The sequence below is a fragment of the Ursus americanus genome, chromosome 19 (assembly GCF_024610735.1).
Source record: "Ursus americanus isolate L20-20 chromosome 19, mUrsAme1.1.p, whole genome shotgun sequence".
NCBI lineage: Eukaryota > Metazoa > Chordata > Mammalia > Carnivora > Ursidae > Ursus > Ursus americanus.
Window position 1 is genome coordinate 466,777 of NC_142145.1, and position 19,378 is coordinate 486,154.

The 19,378-nt window shown below is 57.2% G+C and overlaps 1 protein-coding gene across 3 annotated transcripts in view; it reads right to left on the reverse strand.

Moving 5' to 3' along the window:
- Positions 1-6,982: 6,982 nt before the first annotated feature.
- CTDP1 (CTD phosphatase 1) overlaps positions 6,983-19,378 on the reverse strand; it is a 54,792-nt gene continuing 42,396 nt past the window's right edge. For 2 of the 3 annotated variants that reach the window (XM_045790307.2, XM_045790309.2), the window contains exons 12-13: positions 17,194-17,351; positions 6,983-7,524 (exon numbers count right to left, since the gene is read on the reverse strand). In XM_045790307.2, the coding sequence (XP_045646263.1) occupies positions 7,383-7,524; positions 17,194-17,351 (300 nt within the window). In that variant the 3' untranslated portion in view covers positions 6,983-7,382. Of the gene's footprint in view, positions 7,525-17,193; positions 17,352-19,378 lie in introns of those variants that run through there. The other variant, XM_045790310.2, reaches the window with a different exon arrangement.

Genomic DNA, 19,378 nt, shown 5'->3' on the forward strand with positions numbered 1-19,378 from the left:
AGAGCTCTGCCTCCCCTGCAGGGAGATCGTGGGGCTTCATTTACCGAAGACGAGCCGAAGACAGAGCAGATTTTATCAGCAGGTTGGGTAGGGTTGAAGAGCATGAAATTTCCACTCCTGATTGTGGGTCTACAGGGAGTTGGTTTAATTAAACAGAACGTTTCTTAAAAGCATCTGAAAGCAACAGCGGTGTTGACTCAGACCTACTGAGCCCCTGTTAGGAAGGGGGGCTCCTCCTGAGACCCAGGAAGGAGCCCGGGAAAGGCTGCCTGGAAACCACCCTCCATAGGAACTCAGTGTGGGGGGGGGGCGTGTCCCCAGCGTTGGGGGGTCGACTCCGGGACACCCGCACAGCAACGTGGCCAGAAGGAGAGGGGCTCTGTGGTCAGAGGTGTGCCAGGAAGAAGGTGCAGAGGAAATGAAGTTTGCGTGTTGTCCGGGCTGTGGTGGAGGCAGGTCTGTCCCGTCTCAGGGACACTGGTAACCGTGCAGGAGGGACTGGGTGACTGGGTCCTGTCGCACTGGATTCCCGCTGACACGGAGCGGGGTCATCGGGCTGCGCGTGCAGAGCTCACCCCGGGAGTGAGCCCTGTGGTTTGTGACCCCCTGTGACCCCAGGAGTGGACTCAGGAGTCTGGCTCCGACGCACGAAAACCCTACCAGGCAAGGACGGTGGCTCACGTCCTTAACTTGTACCTTCTTCAACTTTTCATGCACAAATTGTTTTAGATCCAGAAAATGCAGAATGCACTGCTCTGGCATTTGGAGTGACGGGAGGTGGCCCGTGTCGGGCACGGTGCACACGGGGGCTCGGAACTCCTGCACAATCACGACGCATCTTGCCAGCAGGTGCCCGGGAGGAGGGGAGATTTCAAATGGCTTCAGAACCCTGTCCTTCTTGCTGTCTTAGGACACAAGGAGTTCCCTTCGTTCCCTTCTTCCCTCTTTCAAAAGTTCTGACTTTCCAGAGAATCAGGCTTTTTAAAGGAAGTGCCTGTTAATGCCCTTGACAAATCTGGGGCCCACCCCCAGGTGGTTGGTCCTTGGGCTGCAGACGCCAGCCCCTCCCTGACTCCCAGACAGTGCCAGCCTTCCCCCCTCTGGCATTGCACGCAGGCTTCTGACGGAGATCTGTTCTCACGCTATCGACGTCACTCGATGGTGGCTTTTCACGGAGCGCTGACGTCCCGGCTTCCTTTCTTCACTGTCAAACTCAAAAAATCAATTTTTAGAAACCAGTTATAACAACAGCAACAGAAATAAGCGCTGGGGCTAGGATCTTGGCCAAGGCCTGCTTTTCCTGTCCTGGCCTCGGAGGCTGGGGGACGGCCACCTGCATTCCAGGTGCTGTGGGTGAAGACGGACGTGTCCGCTGTTCTTGCGACTCTTACGCATTGCCGTTGTGCGTTCCCATTCGGAGAGCCGCATGCGCCCCTCCTGCTGGGTGCTTGGTGACGGGCATCCGGGGCCCAGGAGCAGGGCCCCACCCTCAAACAGGCTAAACCGCCAGTGTGTCCCTCTGGGGACGGTGGCGCCTCCAAGTGCTGGTGCCCCTGCTCCCATGGGGACCGTCCACGTTGCCAAGAAGACCTTGTCTCTGGAAACGGGCAGGTGTATCCCCAGGAGAAGGAGCTTCTGAGGGACGCTTTGGGATCTGTTTTCTAAACCCCCATGTTTGGTAGCCGTGCTGTGTCCAGTGTTGGTGATCCCGCATGGGCTGTGTCCCTGGGGAGGGGGACGCGGCAGGCCCATCCAAAGTGGCCCATGCCAGCGGAGCTCTTTGGTGACGATGACGTGTCATCCACATGCATGAGGACGTTCAGTCCATGAAGTGTGGGAATCGGTCCCCAGAGACTGTTAGGGAAGGCTGGTGGCAGAGCAGGGCTCGTGGGAGGTCCTGCCCACAGACATGGCCCTGCTGACCCGTGAGGGGCCTGGACCTCTGTCCCTGCGGGCTGTGGGCACCGTCGGGCAGGGCCGGGCGGAGCGTGAGCTGCCGTACCCAGGAAGGTGACAGCTTCGTCTAGGAAACCGGGGAACACACAGAATGTTCCCAGCAGCCCACCTGTTCAAGAGCTGCAAGCAGCACCCATCACAAGAATAAACAAATAGAATTCGGAACGCTCCTAGAATGGGGTCCTGGAGAACAGAGGGCATTTATTTTTTTTTATTTTTTATTTTTTTTAAAGATTTTATTTATTTATTCAACAGAGATAGAGACAGCCAGCGAGAGAGGGAACACAAGCAGGGGGAGTGGGAGAGGAAGAAGCAGGCTCCCAGCGGAGGAGCCTGATGTGGGGCTCGATCCCATAACGCCAGGATCACGCCCTGAGCCGAAGGCAGACGCTTAACCGCTGTGCCACCCAGGCGCCCCGAACAGAGGGCATTTATGCCCTGACGGGGACAAATTCCAAAAATATAATGCTACGTGAGGAAAAGAGGATTCCCTCTTAAAATTCAAACTAACATATTGCAGGGAAGACGCACTTGCTCTGAGAGCTGAAAGGAGGACGTCTGAGCCCCCGCGCTGGCAGGTCAGGGGGCTGCTGTTGCCGCAAACGCCGGGTAGTGATACCATCGCAAACCACTGAGTATACACTGACCTCTGTTCCTCTGAGGACGAACGCACTCTTAGACATCTTAATGTGGGGGAGGGGCTTGAAAAATATGGAGTAAGAGAAACTTTTACAAAATTATAAAATGCAAGAACCCGAAGGAAACTTCAGCAGAACCTGGTGGTCTAATAGGGTGCAACGAGACGTGACACGGAGTGGAAGGTTCCAGAGCCCAGGGGCAGGTCTCCAGGCGGACGCCGACAAGCACACAGCTGCAAAGAGGAGATGCTGCAGGGAGGCCCCGCCGGCCCCAGGACTGATGTCCGCGTCAGGAGGGGTGAGAGGGACCGGCGCTCTCAGGAACCGGACCGGAGACCACAGGACGCGACACATGCTTTTCTTCTTAAGACGTGCCAGAGACAGACAGAACTGACATTGCAAGAATCATGAAGTTGTGGTTAAAAAGGACAACAGGGTCTCAGTTTGGAGCCAAATTGGGGCAAATTTTGTGGCGTGGGGGCAGCTGCTCCTCCCACGGAAAAGTGGTCCCTCACACACGTTTGCGCGGAGGCTTTTCTCCGCAGATGACAACAATGGGCACTTCATTCTGCCGTCGCTGCAAATGAGCCCAAATCCCACCTGAAGGGCAGCCGGGACGCGCCTGTGTGCTCACCCGCCCCGGGCCTTGCGGAGGAGCTGGCCTCATCCCGCGCATCTCTGACTTGATGGCATCTCGCTGTTTGTCAGGGAACATTTCAGACACACGCAGAAGGCAGGACTCCGTGTCACCGATGAACCGGGACAGCGTTCTCATCTGGACCTCCATCTGTCCCCGCGGTCTCTATCGTTTCGATCAAGTCCCAGACACGGTATTTCAGAACGTTTCTAACAGAGACTCTCAAAAACCACGTCCTCTAAAGCAAGGGACAACTAGTCATCAGGACCAAGGGTCTAGGCCACGCTCACCACCCCAGCTGTCCAGCTGCGTGCACCCCCTTCCAGTTCTCTCCGATTACCACCCAAACAAGCCGCCACACCCGGATAGCTGATGCGCTTCTCGGCTCATGAACCACTAGGTTCCCCTCCGTGTCTTTTTTTTCCCTTACAAATTATGGCTGTCTTAAGGAATTTCCGAGTCTGGATTTTGGTGTTGGACTTTGAAGATGGAAAGACACAGAGACACCCTCAGTGCGTGTCCCCACGTGGAAGAGGCCAGTCTGTGGCGCTGCACGCCGGGCGTCCTGGAAAAGGGCCACACCACGGGGACAGAAGGACCTTGGTGGTCATCGGGGGATGGGAGGGAGGAAGAGCACAGGATTTTTAGGGCAGCAAAACTACTGCTTGGTGCATAATGGTGGACTCATGACATTACACACTGTCTGCACCCAGAGAACGTACGCCACGTTATCCCGACGTGAACCACGGACGCGTCAGTGTGGGCTCATCAACAGTGACAAGGGCACGACTCTGCTGGGGGACACGGGTGCTGGGGAGGCTGTGCATGTGTGGGGGCTGGAACACTCGGGGAAATCTCCACACCTTCCCTCGGTTCTCTCTAAAAGTCTACTAAAATAACAGCACAAGTGGACTCAAACAGCACGTTGAAATGTTAATGTGGTTGAATTTGGTGGCAGGATTCTAGCAATTTTTCATCATCTTTGATTTGTGTCTGTTAAAAGGTCACAATTAGATTCATTTTAAAAAGGGAAACGATTATAGCAAAGTACAGAAAAGGCTGTTAGGTGATCGTCAGCCTCGGGTGGTGTGATGAGTGAGTCTTGTTTCCTTTTCTGTACTTGAAAGGTTTCCACCTGGGTGGTGCTTCCAAAATAGAAAGCTGTACTTAAAAACCAGGCTGCAGCCTTCCACGTGAGCACGCACGTGTGCAAACACAGGCCGGCACGCAGCAGTCAGGCGCCGGAGGGCTGGGCTTTATGGACACGATTCCCACGCCGCGAGCCTGCCCTCGTACGACTGCTTGAGTCTCAGTACGTTCTGACTGTAAAGCCCCCGGGCCAGAGCCTCTGCGGGTGCCGCACAGGGAGCAGGGCCCAGGTGTGCCCGGGTCCCCACCTGGATGCGTCCACAGCCGCCTGGGCCTGACTCCATGCCTCTTGCTGGAAGGGCCTGCAGACTGGGCAGGGTTGTTCTGAAAACATGAAAACCTCGGGACATGAGATCCACTCATAGTCACACAAAACTTCAACATTCTATTTCCCAAGGAAGAAAGAAAAATTTCATTAAATTTCCAGGTTCAGACTTTTCAATGTTTGTAAATAGCCTAAAATTTATTACCTACTTGTACAAAGATTTCTTGTGGACTTAAGAGTTCGGTCTTCAAATTCCAGGAGGAGGGCTGGAGTCTGTTTAAAGGTATTTCTTATTCATTTAGGGCACAGACGCATTGTTAACAGTGACGAGAACACCAAAGGCCAGATGACCAGGGGCAGGCCACTGCGGGCACCCCAGGCCCCGTTCCTGCCCAGCTGTCCCACAGGGCAGAGCCCCACTGCAGACGGGCATGTCCCCACGTGGACGTACCTGCTCACGGGCGTGCTGCCAGCCAAGTCACGTCCCAGTGTCAGAGGAAACCACTGCCTGGCAGAAAATTAAGAAACTTGGGGCTGCTGGAGAATCCTGACCAGCATTGTGGCTCCTGGCACACTCTGCTGCTAGCAACTGAACTCAAGACACCGGCTTTCTTCGGGACAACTTGTAGACCTCTGTGCTTTCCCTGCTCGCTTGTGCTCACAGTTGGGCCTCGTTTTCCCTCCCGAGACCAGCTTCTCGCGTTCCCAAGGCCTTGGTGTTTCTTTCCTGGTAACACCGGGTCCGGGTCTTTTCTTCAAATTCGACCACTGTCGTTTTCCTGTTGCTTATCGGAGCACTTGCAACACTGTGGCATCTGAGCACCGAGGAATGTCTCCCCGTCTCCCTCTGGGACCCGCAGGTAGGGGCCCAACCGGCTTCTGTCCCCACCCTCCTGGGTGTGCGGAGCCCCACCTGCCGCACGTGAGCCCAGTGTCTCCAGATGTGACAGTGACCAGCAGCCCAGAACTAGGCCTTAGTTCACACACTGTTTACTGACAGCGGGCAGTGTTGCCAGATACGGGATCAGCACTGAGCCCTTTTAGAACCCGTGGCCTGAGGCCGTTTGGTGTTTGAGGAAGAACTCTCCAGCTTCCAATGCCTCCGTTCTGTGCTAATAGCGTCAGAGAGGCCCCTCCCCTTCCAAGCCCAGCTCCTGGAGACTTCCGTTATTGCTGTTGTAGAGAGCCGAAAATCAACGTGGCTACACTTACCTTCCGGAAAAGAACAAGGCAGGGGTGGTGCCTTAATTATTGGACATCTGCCTGCCCCCCACCCATCCTGCCTGCATGGGAATACTCCCACAATCCCCCTGCCTGTCATCAGAAGTATGGATGGGATCTGAGCATCATGCCCCATTGTGCAAAGACCTACTGAGTGCAACCAGTAGAGAGATAGCCCAAACTCCTGGAGGAGGTTTCAGGTTCTTGATGATGCCCGAGTATCCAGCGAATACCTGGAACCAGCCATACCTGAAGCTCCACCATGGCTTCTCAGACAAGTGAGTAACATAGCAAGATAACCCCACTGCAGCTGTGATTCTGTTACTTGCAAAGAGAGCATGCAAAGCACACAGCCTTAACCTAACACATTACTTCTAGTTCTGTGTCGTCCAGGAAACGGGGAGAAGAGGCTTGCAGAGCTGCAGATCCACACTGAAGAAGGTCCCCCTCACCCCCTACGCTAAACCGACGACATCTTTAAGCAACGCCTCGCACTGTTCTAGAGGCTCGCAAACACTTCCTGGGTCACCCACAGCCCAGAGCCCAGGAACCACCGACAGGAAGGGCACTGTAAGGGGCCGTCTCAGAGGCGGCGGCAAGATGAATTTACCCATGGGCAGAGTGGACCAAAGCTCATGCCCAGAGAGCTCTGGACTACAGGACTTGGGAGACAGAGGCCCCCGGCCTCCGTACCAGCTCTCACTGGAGCTGTGAGTGCAGGGGGCCTGTGGGACCCGGACCCCAGCAACAGGGACGATGCAGTCAAGCTGTCTGGGGGACACGCTGTGTGATGAATTCCTCCAGCGTGTCCGACAGGATCAGAGTGGTCTTGCTTTCTGGGGTATCTTAGATGCAATGCTCATCACCCGACCGCTTAGTAACAGCGATCCCCTGCTTTCGTAATGCTCCGGACGGGCTTCTGAGAGGCTCCCCACAAGAATGTAAAGACCAGCCGCCACGGAACGGCCTACAAGAGTAAGTGAGCTGTTTTCCCGGCGATGCGCCTAGACTGTCCGACACGCAGTGTTCTCCGCCCCCACAGGCTGCGGGGCAGGCGGGGCAGGCAGGGCGCTCGGGGCCGCGGCGGCTCCTGCTGCAGCACACCAGGGAACCAGCTTACAAAAAAGGAGTTTTATTAAATGAAAGAGAAATCTGCTCGGTGGGTCAAATGCGAAATAGATATACAAAAACTTTACATCTGTGTCCCGGAGGAGGAAGGCCCCGCGCGCCCGCCCGCTGCCCGGCCCCACGTCCTGCCCGCCTGCTCTGCACCAGGCTGCGCGGGGCGCGGCGACATCTTTGGCACACCGCCTCCCGGAACACTGTCCCTTAGAAAAGTAGACTTTCCGTAGTAAAATCTCTAAAAACACCTATTTCTGCAAAATTATGTTTCTGTATGTGGAGCTCTGCAAATATACACGTCTTTCTGGAGAAAAGGAGATATCCGAGGGCCTGCGTGGCCTGGTGCCCTCTGGGGACGGAGCACGAGGCGCGTGTCCGCCCTGCGCCCTGCAGGTCACATGAGGTCGTTGAGCTCCGCCTCGAGTGCCGCGGCCATCTCGTCCGCCTCCGAGCTGCTGCCCTCCTCGTCCTCCCCGCTGGACTCCCCGCTGGACGCGCTGCCGGCATCCTCCTCGGGCAGCTTCCGCTTGTGGCCCCTGCAAGACAGACGTAGACAGTGAACCGCTCATGCTGGGGGCGGGCACGCACAGGGACCCCAGCATGCACGCACGTGTGCACGTATGCACCCTGCAGGAACGCACCAGCACGCACGTACCCCCAGCACCGGCATCCACGAGCCCCAGGACTGACACACCCCAGCACACATACAGGCACTGGCACAAACGCCCCAGCACACTCATACGCACCGCACGCGAACGCACCGGCATGCACACGCCCCAGCACGCACACACGTATGCACCCCACAGGAACGCACCGGCATGCACGCACCCCAGCACGCACGCACCCACGTGGCACACACACGCGCAGCTTATCGCTGTCCTTTGGGGAACATCACTGTCCTAGCTTCAGTGCAAAAGCCAGTCCGAGCTGATGGTCAAAGACCATGGGCCCGGCACACCCCGGAGCACGGCACTCGCTCTGTCTATTCCCCGCGCGGCCAGGCTCCACTTTCAGAGGCGGCCCCGCAGCGACAGTCGGCTGTACACAAGGGCGTCACGGGCAGGTGACAGATCACCTCTAACCCTAGAGGACACAGGGAGAGGACAAGGGCTGGACGCCGTGAGCACAGCAGGTGTGACTGAGGACCGGTGGGGGGACCGGAGGGCGCGCGCCTGCTGTCCGGAGCCCCCAGGACCTGGTTTCTTCCCAGAGCTCCAAGAGCCACGAGACAAGAACCAACAGGCAGAGCAGCAGCAGAGAGGCTGGTCTGTCAGAGAAACCGCTGTGCCACCTCGCGGACCTGGAAGCGCGGGCACATCCCAGGTTATCACACAGGGCAGCACACGGTCCACCGCCTCCGAACTCCCCTCTCCCGAGGCAGCGTCAACACAAACTGAAGCGCACGAGAAGTCTTTGTCTGGCAAAGTCACAAACACGAGGTCGGGAGGCTACCTGCAAGACGAGGACACATGTGGCCCGAGCCCTGTAACAGAACAAGCTTTTACAAACTGCTAAGACAATAAACAACCTGTGAGAAACACTCCCAAATCAGAACACAGCAATGGACAGATGAATAAATTCAAAATGGACAGAAACCCTGAAAAAGACCAAGTAAATGTAAGTAAGGCACCCGTGTGACGGCTCAGGCTGGCAACAGTGAGCGTGAGGGGCTCAGCATCTGTGGCCGCGGGGCGCGGGCTACATGGCGGGTGCCGGGCATCCATCTGCTGGACTTGAACCCCCGGTCGGGCCCAAACCAGGCACACACGCGGCCTGAGGACACGCTGTCGGGTAACTCAGCAAAGGCTAAATTTTCGACTTGCGAGATATCCTGAAACAAAAGATTTTTTAAAAAGGATTTCATTTATTTATTTTAGAGAGAGCGCACATGCACGTGCAAGTCAGGAGGAGGGAGAGGGACAAGTAGACTCCACGTGGAGCCTGAATCGGGGCTCGATCCCACGACCCCGAGATCACAACCTGAGCTGAAATCAAGAGTCAGTCGCCCAAGCCCCCAAAACAAAAGCTATTTTTAAGCGCACGTATCCTGAGGCCACTCAGATGATGGTCCGTTTGCTGAGTGACACACAGACGCAATGGTTAACCTACTTCACATAAAAACGGCATTGCCCATCTCATCACCATAGCAGGGTATTTTTATCGTTCACACGACTGATAACTACCCCAATAAAAACAGTGTCTCTTGGGGGCACTGCCCAGGAAAGCGTGCGTAGGCCCCCAAACCTACCGCGTAGGAACACATCTTAGCTGTTGGCAAGTGTGGAGGTTGACCAAAATGCCACTGATTTTGAGAAGACCTGGGAAAACACTGGCTGCACCCCGTCCTCCGGGCACCCAGCCTGGCCTCGGACCTGCAGCTGAAGCGCACGCAGGGGGCACGTGAAGGCTTGTCTTCGGTTTCCCCATGCGATCCTGGTTTACCGTCAGGATGTGTTCTTGGTCTTGGGCTTCCCTAGTCACCGTGCGTCATGGCCTGGCTGTGAGCGCACCTCACACTGCGTGGACACACACCATCAAAGCCCTTCTGGGTGTCCTCTGGTTAGCGCAGCAGCCCGGTCTCAGGAAGTGACAAACACGACCAACCTCCCTTGCCTCCTACAAATGGTCTGCTCTTCTCGAAGAGCCCGGCCGCTATCCAGGTTCCCTTTCATCCCTTTGAGAGCTTGAGGCAAAAAAGCAAAGGCAGAGAGTTCCTGCGGACCGGGACGAAGGCCCCCAAGTCCAGGAAAAAGCCAGACCCACTGCTGTGAGGACGCGGATTGGGAACCCGCAGAAGCACCTCAGACAAGCCTCCAGGCAGAGGTGGGGGTACGTGCTGGCGGGACCTGGGGTAGCAGAGGTAGAGCTCGGGGAAGAGCAGGGACCCCCGAGGGCAGGACCAGGGCAGGGGGAGAAGCTACAGACTGCTCGGAGAGTTATCTTTCAAAACAGCCGTCTTACAACGATGATAATTTCTGATAAAATCTTCTGTGAAAAATTTTTTTTTAAAAGATTTTATTTTTCTGAAAGAAAGTGAGAGAGCACAGCAGGGGGAGGCAGAGGGAGAAGCAGGCTCCCCGCCGAGCATGGAGACAAATGCGGGACTTGATCCCAGCACTGTGGGGTCGTGACCTGAGCCGAAAGCAGACGCTTCGCTGATGGGGCCGAGGCGCCCCTTGTGAACCTGTCACCTGCACGTGGAGAGTGTCTGGGGCAGAGGCGCCAGTCCTGTTGCTGTGCGTGGCTCACACCTGCGTAGGGCTCACTGCAGAAATCCCCTGTGTTCACGACAACGGGTGAGAACGCCGCTCTGAGTCCTAGCTGCATGGGGCGAGATGTCCTGTAATCTTCATAAAAAGCCCATCATGGGTGGTCGTCATTTCCGTCTGCAGCTGAGGAGACCACGGAGCCAGAGACAGGCAAGCTGACAGCCATGTCCTTGGGGGGCTGGACCCCACACTATCCCACGCGGGGTGGTGATGTGTGCGTCGTACAATCACTGACTTTACTGCAACAGGGTGATCTCGTGTGGGAAAGTGACAGAAGGAGAGAAGACGCGGCGTAAGCAGCCCCATGTTGGGGTGGTCGTGCTGGGCGCTCCCACGGGAGCCAAGCGCGTGGCTCAGGATCAGGGAAAAAACGGCCGGTGGCCCAGAGGCTGAGCCTCTCTGAGTCCAAGTATAAAAAGAGATGGACTAAGAATGAGCAAACCTCTTGGTTAAATAACGTGCGGAGAATATTTCTATATACAGCATGACTGTAGTAATTAAAAACCATCTTGGGGCGCCGGGGGGGCTCGGCTGAGTATCCGACTGTTTATTTTGGTGCAGGTGATCTCAGGGTCGTGGGATCGAGCCCCCGGTGGGGCTCTATCCTCAGCAGGGAATCTGCTTCTCCCTCTCCTTATGCCCCTCCCCCAACTCTAAACAGTTATCTGAAAAGTTGGGAACAAGCCTGAAAGTCATGGTTAATAAACGCCTGTGAATAACTCCGCCCCCACTTAGCGCAGCGCACGGCACTTGTATTTTGTTGCTCCAACCAACTGCACGGCTGCAGAGAAATGCCCACGGATTTAATTTGGAGAAACTGTAAAGCTTGGAAAATCCTTTAACATTCAGTGTGGAATCCAGCAAGAACATGACAGCAGCATCAACACGTGCACGTTTCCTCCTCGATTTCTGAACGCACACGGGGTTGGAGCACACGCTGGCGCCTCACGTTTGCTGCCATTACGCACACGACAGTTTCTGGACGGCGGCAGACACACACACACGTTGGTGTCTAACCAGCGACCAACAAACAGCATCCACAAAGCATGTATTTTTCAACTTGCCGTTAAAGCAGCTTGTCTTTTTGGCAGGAAGAAAGCAGCCGCAGTGCTGCACGTGACAAGGGCACCATCTCGACTAACGAACCTCTTTCGTGTACGTGCGTGTGTGTGCATGCAGAAAGGCCAGGTCTGCAGAAACAGCCTTGTGCAAGGCTGGCCGAGGCAGCTCCCTTCTCAAATATGTGCATGGCGTGAAGTAAGCATGGGCACGGCGGGTGTCTTCTCATCTGTGAGGATGCGTGAGGACGGACTGCAGGGAGCCTGCCCTTTGCGGTGAGTGGGGACCCAGGCCATCTGGTCACCTGACACACGGGGTCAGACATGCTCAGGCTACAGGATGACAGCCAACCTCTCCTCCGCTCCCTCTGCGCGGTCATCCTGCGTGCGGCGTCACAGTGGCTGTGGAAAACGCAACCGGCCCAGAGTGTGCAGAACAACAAGGGCTCCAGGCTTAGAGCCGCCTCACCGTCCCCGTCGGCAGAACCCACTCGTTCACGTGCAGGTGTGTCACGCTCACACTTGAGCTCAAGAGGAAACTCTTCTGCGGAGCCAGGCTTATCAAGCAGATGGGGCAGAAGCCTCCAGGAAAGGGGACTGCGGCAGAGCTGAGGGCGCGTCCCAAGCCACGTACCCAGCGACCGTCTCTGTGGAGAGCCCGTCACAGGGCCTGCTCCAGCGGAAGAGGCGGCTGGGGCGGGAAGCTCAGTGCATCTGACACTGATCGTGGCAAGAACTGCTGGCCCATGTGACCAGGTCACAAAAGGACCAAAACAAAATCCATGCATCTCACTCTGAGACACGGACAAGCATTAAAAAATGAAATTCTTGACTTGATTCAGTTTTGCTATAATTCTGCACAGAGCTCACGAGCTGACTGTATGTGAGGCTGCGGACGTGGCAGCGTGTGCGGCCGGGTGGGCGGTGCGCCTCCTCAGATCACGACGTGGAGTGCGCTCACGGCTCCTGGCTGCCCGGCCTGACGGTCCGTGACGATCTCTGCTGCTTTCTCGAGAGAGACGCGAGTTCCTGTCATAAAAACCACTGAAGCGAATCTTCGCAAACAAAAACCAAGGGAACCCCCACTTTCTGAAGAGCACCCTGGTGGAAAGTCTCAGCAGGCAGCAAGGTCGGCACAGGGGAACCGAGCGACGCGCAGTGTGCAGTCAACACGGAGGCGTCGGGAGAGGACGTTTGCCGAAGGAAAGTTATCAGGACCACACTGGTAGCAAGTGTTTCTGAAAAGCCTGACGACGGAAGTCAGTTCCCGAGATGACTTCTAACTCCCCTCGCGGGCAAGAACAGGAGGGCCACTGACGCCCCTCCTCCACCTCCATGCCCAGTGTCCCAAGTGTCTGGTCTCACGGGCACCATCGTCAGCAGACGTGTGCACTCATGGACACTCATTTCGACCCCACGACCACCCCCGATGCCGGAGCCGCACCGTCCAGGACCGGGAGGAGGGAGTCCTCTCGCGCTGCCCCTCCTCACGACGGTGTTGTCCTACACATGTTGGGGGGGGGGGGATCGAGTGGCTGTTTGTCCTCCTTCTGCCTCTCGGCCCTCGCCATGATTGACGGCGGGCGTTCAGCCTCCAAGCGCAGCCGAGCCACCCACTCCCTCACCACTGCTCACCTGTGAGAGGCACAGATGCTGGTCCGACGAGGTCTGTCTACTCTCGGGTTACCCACCCCACCCCACTGGTCATGCTCGAGTGTCCCGAGTTCTGAGCCTGCCCGTCTCTACTGCCTCCCTCGGCACTCAGCGAGCCCACCCACCGTGATGCTGCAGGACGGGAGCGGTCTCCTGGACTCCCTTCCCCAGTGGCTGCTGCGGGCTCCTCGCACGGACCCCACGTCACGTCGTCAGGATGGATGGCGGACTGACCCGTGTCTCAGCCGGTCAGATACGGGTGCAGACTCATCCCTCAATGCGGGACTGCCCTTCTTTCCGCGCTTTTCCGGTCATTCGTGGTGCATCTACGCGTGCCACGCACCGTTATTACCCGCACGCTGTATGTGATCTCACGTCTTACACAGAAGCTGATGGAAAGAAAGAAAACGCGCAACTTACGGCGCGTCACGCAAACCTTCTCATTTACTGTTTCTTCTGCTATATCTCACTCCTACCGACTGTGTGGTCACTGGCGAATGGCGGCTCTCTGCACTGCAGGCCCCACGGACAGCTCCATACATGTTACACAACTGCTCCTGATATCCGTTAAATGAAAGAAGAAAACCACAAATTCACGCTGCCTGATAATTACATGGTGCTCTCTGCTGTCTGCATGATTCTGAGCTGTCTGGGTCCCTGGCTTTCGGGCTGAAGAGCTCCCTTTGGGATTTCCCATGAGGCAAGCTCGCTCACAAGGAACTCTCTCAGTTCCCAGCCGGGAACGTCCTCATCGCACCTTCACTTTTGACAGAGTTTTGCCTGCTTGATGGTTTTTTCTCGAACACCTGAGCGTGCCACGGTCTCTGACGATAAGCTGGCTGCCGGTCCTGCAGGCGCTCTGGGCGGGTGCTGGCCACGTGTGCCCTGTCTCCGGCTTTCGGCACCTTTACCACGACGTGTCTGGGTGTGGATCTCTGCGCTGACCCTGCTCGGGGTTTGTCGAGCTTTCGGGATGTGTGAAAATGCCTTCCATCCAATTTGGGAGGTTTTCTGCCCGTCCCCTCCAACGCTCCTCTGGCTCCCGCTGTGGGCACGTGAGTGCACGTTGCCGCGCGTCTGAGCCACGCGCTACACTGCTAACTCTTTCCTCTGAGGTTCGGCTCAGCCCTCGGGCCCCTGGAGAACGTTCATTTCCCTGCTGCACTTTGCAATGTCGTCCATCCACTTGCTCCTAGTCCCCCGTGCAGCTCCCTCGGTGCCGGAAGCATACTCACAGTGGCCACGTGGGAGTCGCTCTGTGAGCTCCGAGGTCGGGCCACGCTCACCGGCAGCTTCTCTCACCCGCCTCTTCTCCATGAGTGGAAACAGGCATTGTGGTTCCTGTGCTGTAGCGGCTGGCTCTGGCCTCTCCCCGGCCAGTGCGGCTCTGTGTGCCTAGTGACCGGCCGGACCGTTCTGGCACATGAAGATTCCGTCGAGGAGCTTGGCCACGCAGACTCGGCAAGAGGTGCTGCCAAACAGACGCTCATGTGGAGAGCCGGCCCTGCGTTCCCATCATTGCTCACTTCCATGTCTAGTCCCCGTGAACAAGAATAAAATACAACCAGCAACGCACACCTGCCAACTTCTCTGATACAGAAGGAAACAAGGTCCGCAAACTGCAGTCACCTGCGATGGCTGAGGGGAGCCACTGCACCCGACTCTGCTGGGGTCAAGGGTCTGAGCCGTGGGGCAAACCCAGACACCAGGAAGCTCGCGCCACGGCCCCACGTATGAAGTTCAGGAGAAGCAGAGGAAGGCAGGTGGGAAGGAGCACCGTGAGTGTCCCCAGGCTCAGGGACGAGCGGAAGCCAGCTCTGTGGGAGGTAGAGAGCACATCCCATGCAGCAAGCGAAGCATGAGCAAAGTCTGAGGATGCCTTGCTCACCTGGCCTCAGGACCGTCAGGTGTGGCTCCCAGGATGCCGGGCGCGGGATGGTGGCTCAGCCCCACATTCGGTCCTGCTTGTGCTCTGCTGCCCCCACCCCCACCCCCACCGTCACATGTTGGAGGATTCAAGCATCTTGTTGCTATGTTGGCACCTCCTGTTTAGACGACGGTCCCCACAAGACCAGGAGAAACTTCCAAGCTGGATGCTGGATGTCCCCGCCCCATGCAGGCTGACCACAGAGATGCAGGAGACCCAGCCCCTGGGACGAAAACCACGTTGCTCCCCTGGCCTCCAGTCCAGAAGGCCAGCACCCAAACCACATCACAGGAAAACTCTTTCCGACAAGCCCTGGTGCCTGTCGTTTGTGGGCGGGCACACGAACCAGTAAAAACGAAGAAACAAAATTCGATGTGCACTCTTGGGCTCGGTGGCGCACGGGGCCTCAGTCTGCCGAACGACTGCAGCCACCGCCCCTCGAAGAGAGGACACTCCCAGTGGGTTCTGGCCAGGCCTCTCTGAGTCTCAGTGAGAAATGCCTGAATGTTTTACTTGACAGAGAAAACAAGAGCAGAACCAGAGCACGCTACAAATCAGCAAGGAGACGTCACGCGTCCCACGCACCAGCCAGCACCTGGATGTGGGTCCAGGTTCTCACAGTGGGTGGGAGGCCGGCTCCCAGAGACCCTAGGGGAACCCCTGCACAGACATGAAGACCCAGCCCAGCACAACGATTGTGCAAGGCTTATCATCACCCAACGCGGAATTTTAAACAACTGGCTCCTCAAACAACCAAACGGCACTGCATCCTCCGCTCTGGAAAGCTCTGCTGCATGAAGGGCAGGACGGTGAGAGCACGGCGGGAGGCGGCTACGTCTTCCTGCTCCACAGCACGGCTGCACGGCTGCTTCCCTTCTCGGAGTAAAATCCTACGCACGGAGCCACGAGTCTCTGCCCTCTCTCCGTCTGCTGCTAGAATCTCCAGCCCAATCCTGTTTTGTCACTGCACTGCTTAAGTACACCGAACTCTTGAGGTGTTTACTCACCCACGGCACGTCTTAGGGTCAGACCAGACGGACTGCGAACGGACTCCGTGGTTCAAGAAAAGAGCCCCCACGCAGAGGGAGAGCCCAATTACAGGGCGAGCACGTGCGTGTGCAGTCTGTGCCGGCCCCGATTCACTGGCTGACCCGCAGCAACCCGAGGCGGCACCACCGATGCCCCTGTTTCAGAAGAGGAAACTGAGGCCGGGAGGTTCAAGGGCCGGCCCACCGCGTGGCTGGGAGGAGGTCTTGAGACATGGCTCTTAAACCCAACACGTGGGACGCGCGTCTGCTCGCTTCTCATTACGGAGGTCGGTTGGGGGGGGGTGTCCTGCTGAAGCACCCCAGCCTGGCGTGAGCAGCCTGGGCTCTGACGGGCAGTGCATCAACCCTGCACGGCACGCGGGGCAGAAGCAGGGGGAGAGGTCCTCACCGCGGCAGACGGCAGGGGCCCCCGCCAACACTGTGCAGACAGAGCTGGAGCAACGCTGTCTCACTTCCGAGGGACACAGCTTCCTCCCGGGACTACTGTGCCCCCTGCTCCACTGTCCGGCCAGCGACAAGAAGGCATTTCCTGATGCGCAAAGTTTGTCCCCGGAAGCTTCTGGAAGATGCACCCACTCCACCAAAATGAGAGAAACAAAGATCGAACTGTTGGAGCTGGGAGGCAGTGACTGTAACCTGGAGGCGGTGAGGCCAGTCCCAGCATGCAGCTCAGGGACACTCAGGGACAGCAGCTCTGGCTTCGGGCGGGACTGAACTGAGCCGCTGGGGTGGGAAGACTTAGTGGCAAAAAAGAAGGAAACTGGGCAAAGACAACATGAGGTGATTATCAAATCCAAGTGAGACAAAAAGATGCTGCAGAGGAGAATCCTAGCACGTCATCCAGTCCAGGAGAGGACTCGGTCACACGGTCAGCGCTGGTGGGGAGGCTGGCGCGGCCAGAGCGCACACCACCCACTGACGGGGGCCGCGGACCACCACAGCGGGGCGTGCGGGAAAGTGGGAGCTGTGCCACGACGTGCTGGCCACGGTGCTGCCTTGCCCTCGGCTCAGGGCTGGGCACCGCGGCTCCTGCAGGGTTCCTACTAACAACATGCACGAAGCGCTCTCCCAAGGGGAACAGCTAGATTTCCACAAGGAGTAACTGAAACCACGAAGACTTCGATAAGAATTCACATCACCGTGAACGAAACCTTCTGAAAATGCGAAGCCTTGAGGACTCCGTTCTGTGACTGCAGCACACCTGCAGCCATCACGTGGCCTGTCCCCTCCCCCCGGCACGCCCCCTCACCTGGGCCCCCGGCTGCCTGCGGTGGTCCTCTCACTGCACGGCATGGCCTCCAGCGTGGCCTGGGGCTCCCGGGGTGGGGGCCGCTCCTGCCGCTCCTCCTCTGGCCTCTTCTTCTCGCTGTCGCTGTCGTCACTGCCCTCTCCTAGGATGTCATCCACCTGGTAGGGGGTGAGTGACAGTCAGTGCAGGAACACACCCACCTCCCATCCCATGTCCCGTGGCCCCGGCCGGTCCCAACCACATGCACATGCTTTCAGTGCACGGGCTGCGCGTCTAGTCCCGCCCTGGGCCGAGTCCCAGGGTCTGCGGCCACCTGGCCCTTCCAGCCGCATGGCACCAAGGGGCACAGAGCAGATGCACGAGGAGGAAGAGGGAAAGCCAAGAAGGCCCAGGCCACCACTCCTGGGATCCCAGGACCCCACACGTGACCCTGGTACAGGTAACCCGGAGAACCGGACGGTCACTTCTTGGCGGCATGATTCTAATGGGGGTTTTCTTGCTAGTGTGCGAATGAACTTTATGGTGAAGAATCAGAGGATTCTGTTACAATGCTCATGATCGATGAGCCACACAGAACGACTGCTATCAGGACGTGCTCTGGAGTCTTGGGGTGGGGGCACCTGCTGCCGGCGGGGTCCCAGCCATGTCCGGGGTGCTTGTTCTTTCCCACAGGCCTCATGCTGAACCATTCACGGGCATGCCAAGTGAGGGTGATGGAAACTAATAGCCAGGGGCCCGAGAGTCGACCCTCCCCGCCCCCCTATAGCCCAGGGCAGGCCTGCTTCTGGAGGCCGAGCGCCAGGGCCCCAGGCCCCCAGGGATGCCCACCAAGGGAGGCTCCTGCGGCTCTCCCACCAGCATAGCTCCTAATACCCGTTCAGTCAGAAGGGGCCGTTACATCAGATTTGGGGTGCGCCTGGACACAGATGATGGAGTTAGAGTCGGCCTTCCACCTGTCAGACCTCGGTCTCTGTGCCTTTCTCTCAAATTCACCCTGCTCCTCTAACAAAGACACTGGAGAACAACAGAGATCAGGCAGAAAGGAGAAAATAAGGCATGGGAGGTTACCCACTGCACCAGGATAGAAATGTCCCCAGTGCTTTGGATTTCTGGGCACCTCCGGTGACGTTTTTGGAACACTGCTCTTTTCTCAAGAAGCAATGTCCTGCTGGCACAACTGACATTGCGATCTTTCTTTGTTCTAACTCAATGTGTGACAGAAAAATCGCAGGTCCTCCATCAGGTGGGTGGGCTGGGGACCCCGCAGTACACGGCAGTACAGCCAGCCTTTTCGTAGAGCGCGTGTGGTCTGGGTGGTCAAGCCCGGACAGCAGACGTTCACAGAAGTAACTCCCAGGCTCAGAAGCTCTCCTTCAAGGCCTCTGTAACTTCCCCAAATGTATGTACCCTGAGAAGTGCCTAATGACCTTTCAGGACATTAACATCGACTTATTTAAAAAAGGTGCGAGGCGGACACTAGCGACCACACTAACTCGTGCATTCCTTGAGTCCTCGGTAGCACGCATCAGAGCTGGAGACGTTTTTTCCCCTCAAAATATATACGCAGAAAAAGCAAACAACAATGTCAAAAATCCTATAAGTCAACATAAGTAAGTCTTTATGACCTCGGAGTAGATCGTTATGTAACAAGATTATCTGATCTGTAGAACAGTAAACTGAGATGTGTTTATTGGTCTCTGTCCCTCTGTCCTGACTCAGAGCTCCTAAGCCCCTTGCATTTTCCCAGCGGACAGTGACACATTTTTTTCCACTGAGGCGAGTGTAGGTGGGCTCTGGACAGGGCTGGTCACTGGTCAGGAGACCAGCCAGAGCAGAAGCCTGGAGCCTGCAGCCCCACCCCCTTCCTCCAGGGAGGGGAGGGGGCTGGAGACTGAGTACGGGGCTCTGGGCGCTTCCACATACTGGCAGGGTGGCCCACCCCAGCTCCACGGGGACAGAAACTCCTGTGCTCGGGACCCTGTGGACCTCACCCTGTGTGGCTCTGTGGCTATTCACCCGCGTCTGTCATGTTCCTTATTACATAATAAGCCACTGAAAGTAAGTAAGTGCGGGAGCAGCCCTGGCAAAGGATGGAGTCCCAGCAGCGGGTTGTGGGAACCGTGATTCACAGCTGGCTGGTCATCCGCAGGGGTGACAGGCTGGGACCCCCCCCGTGTGCCTGGCG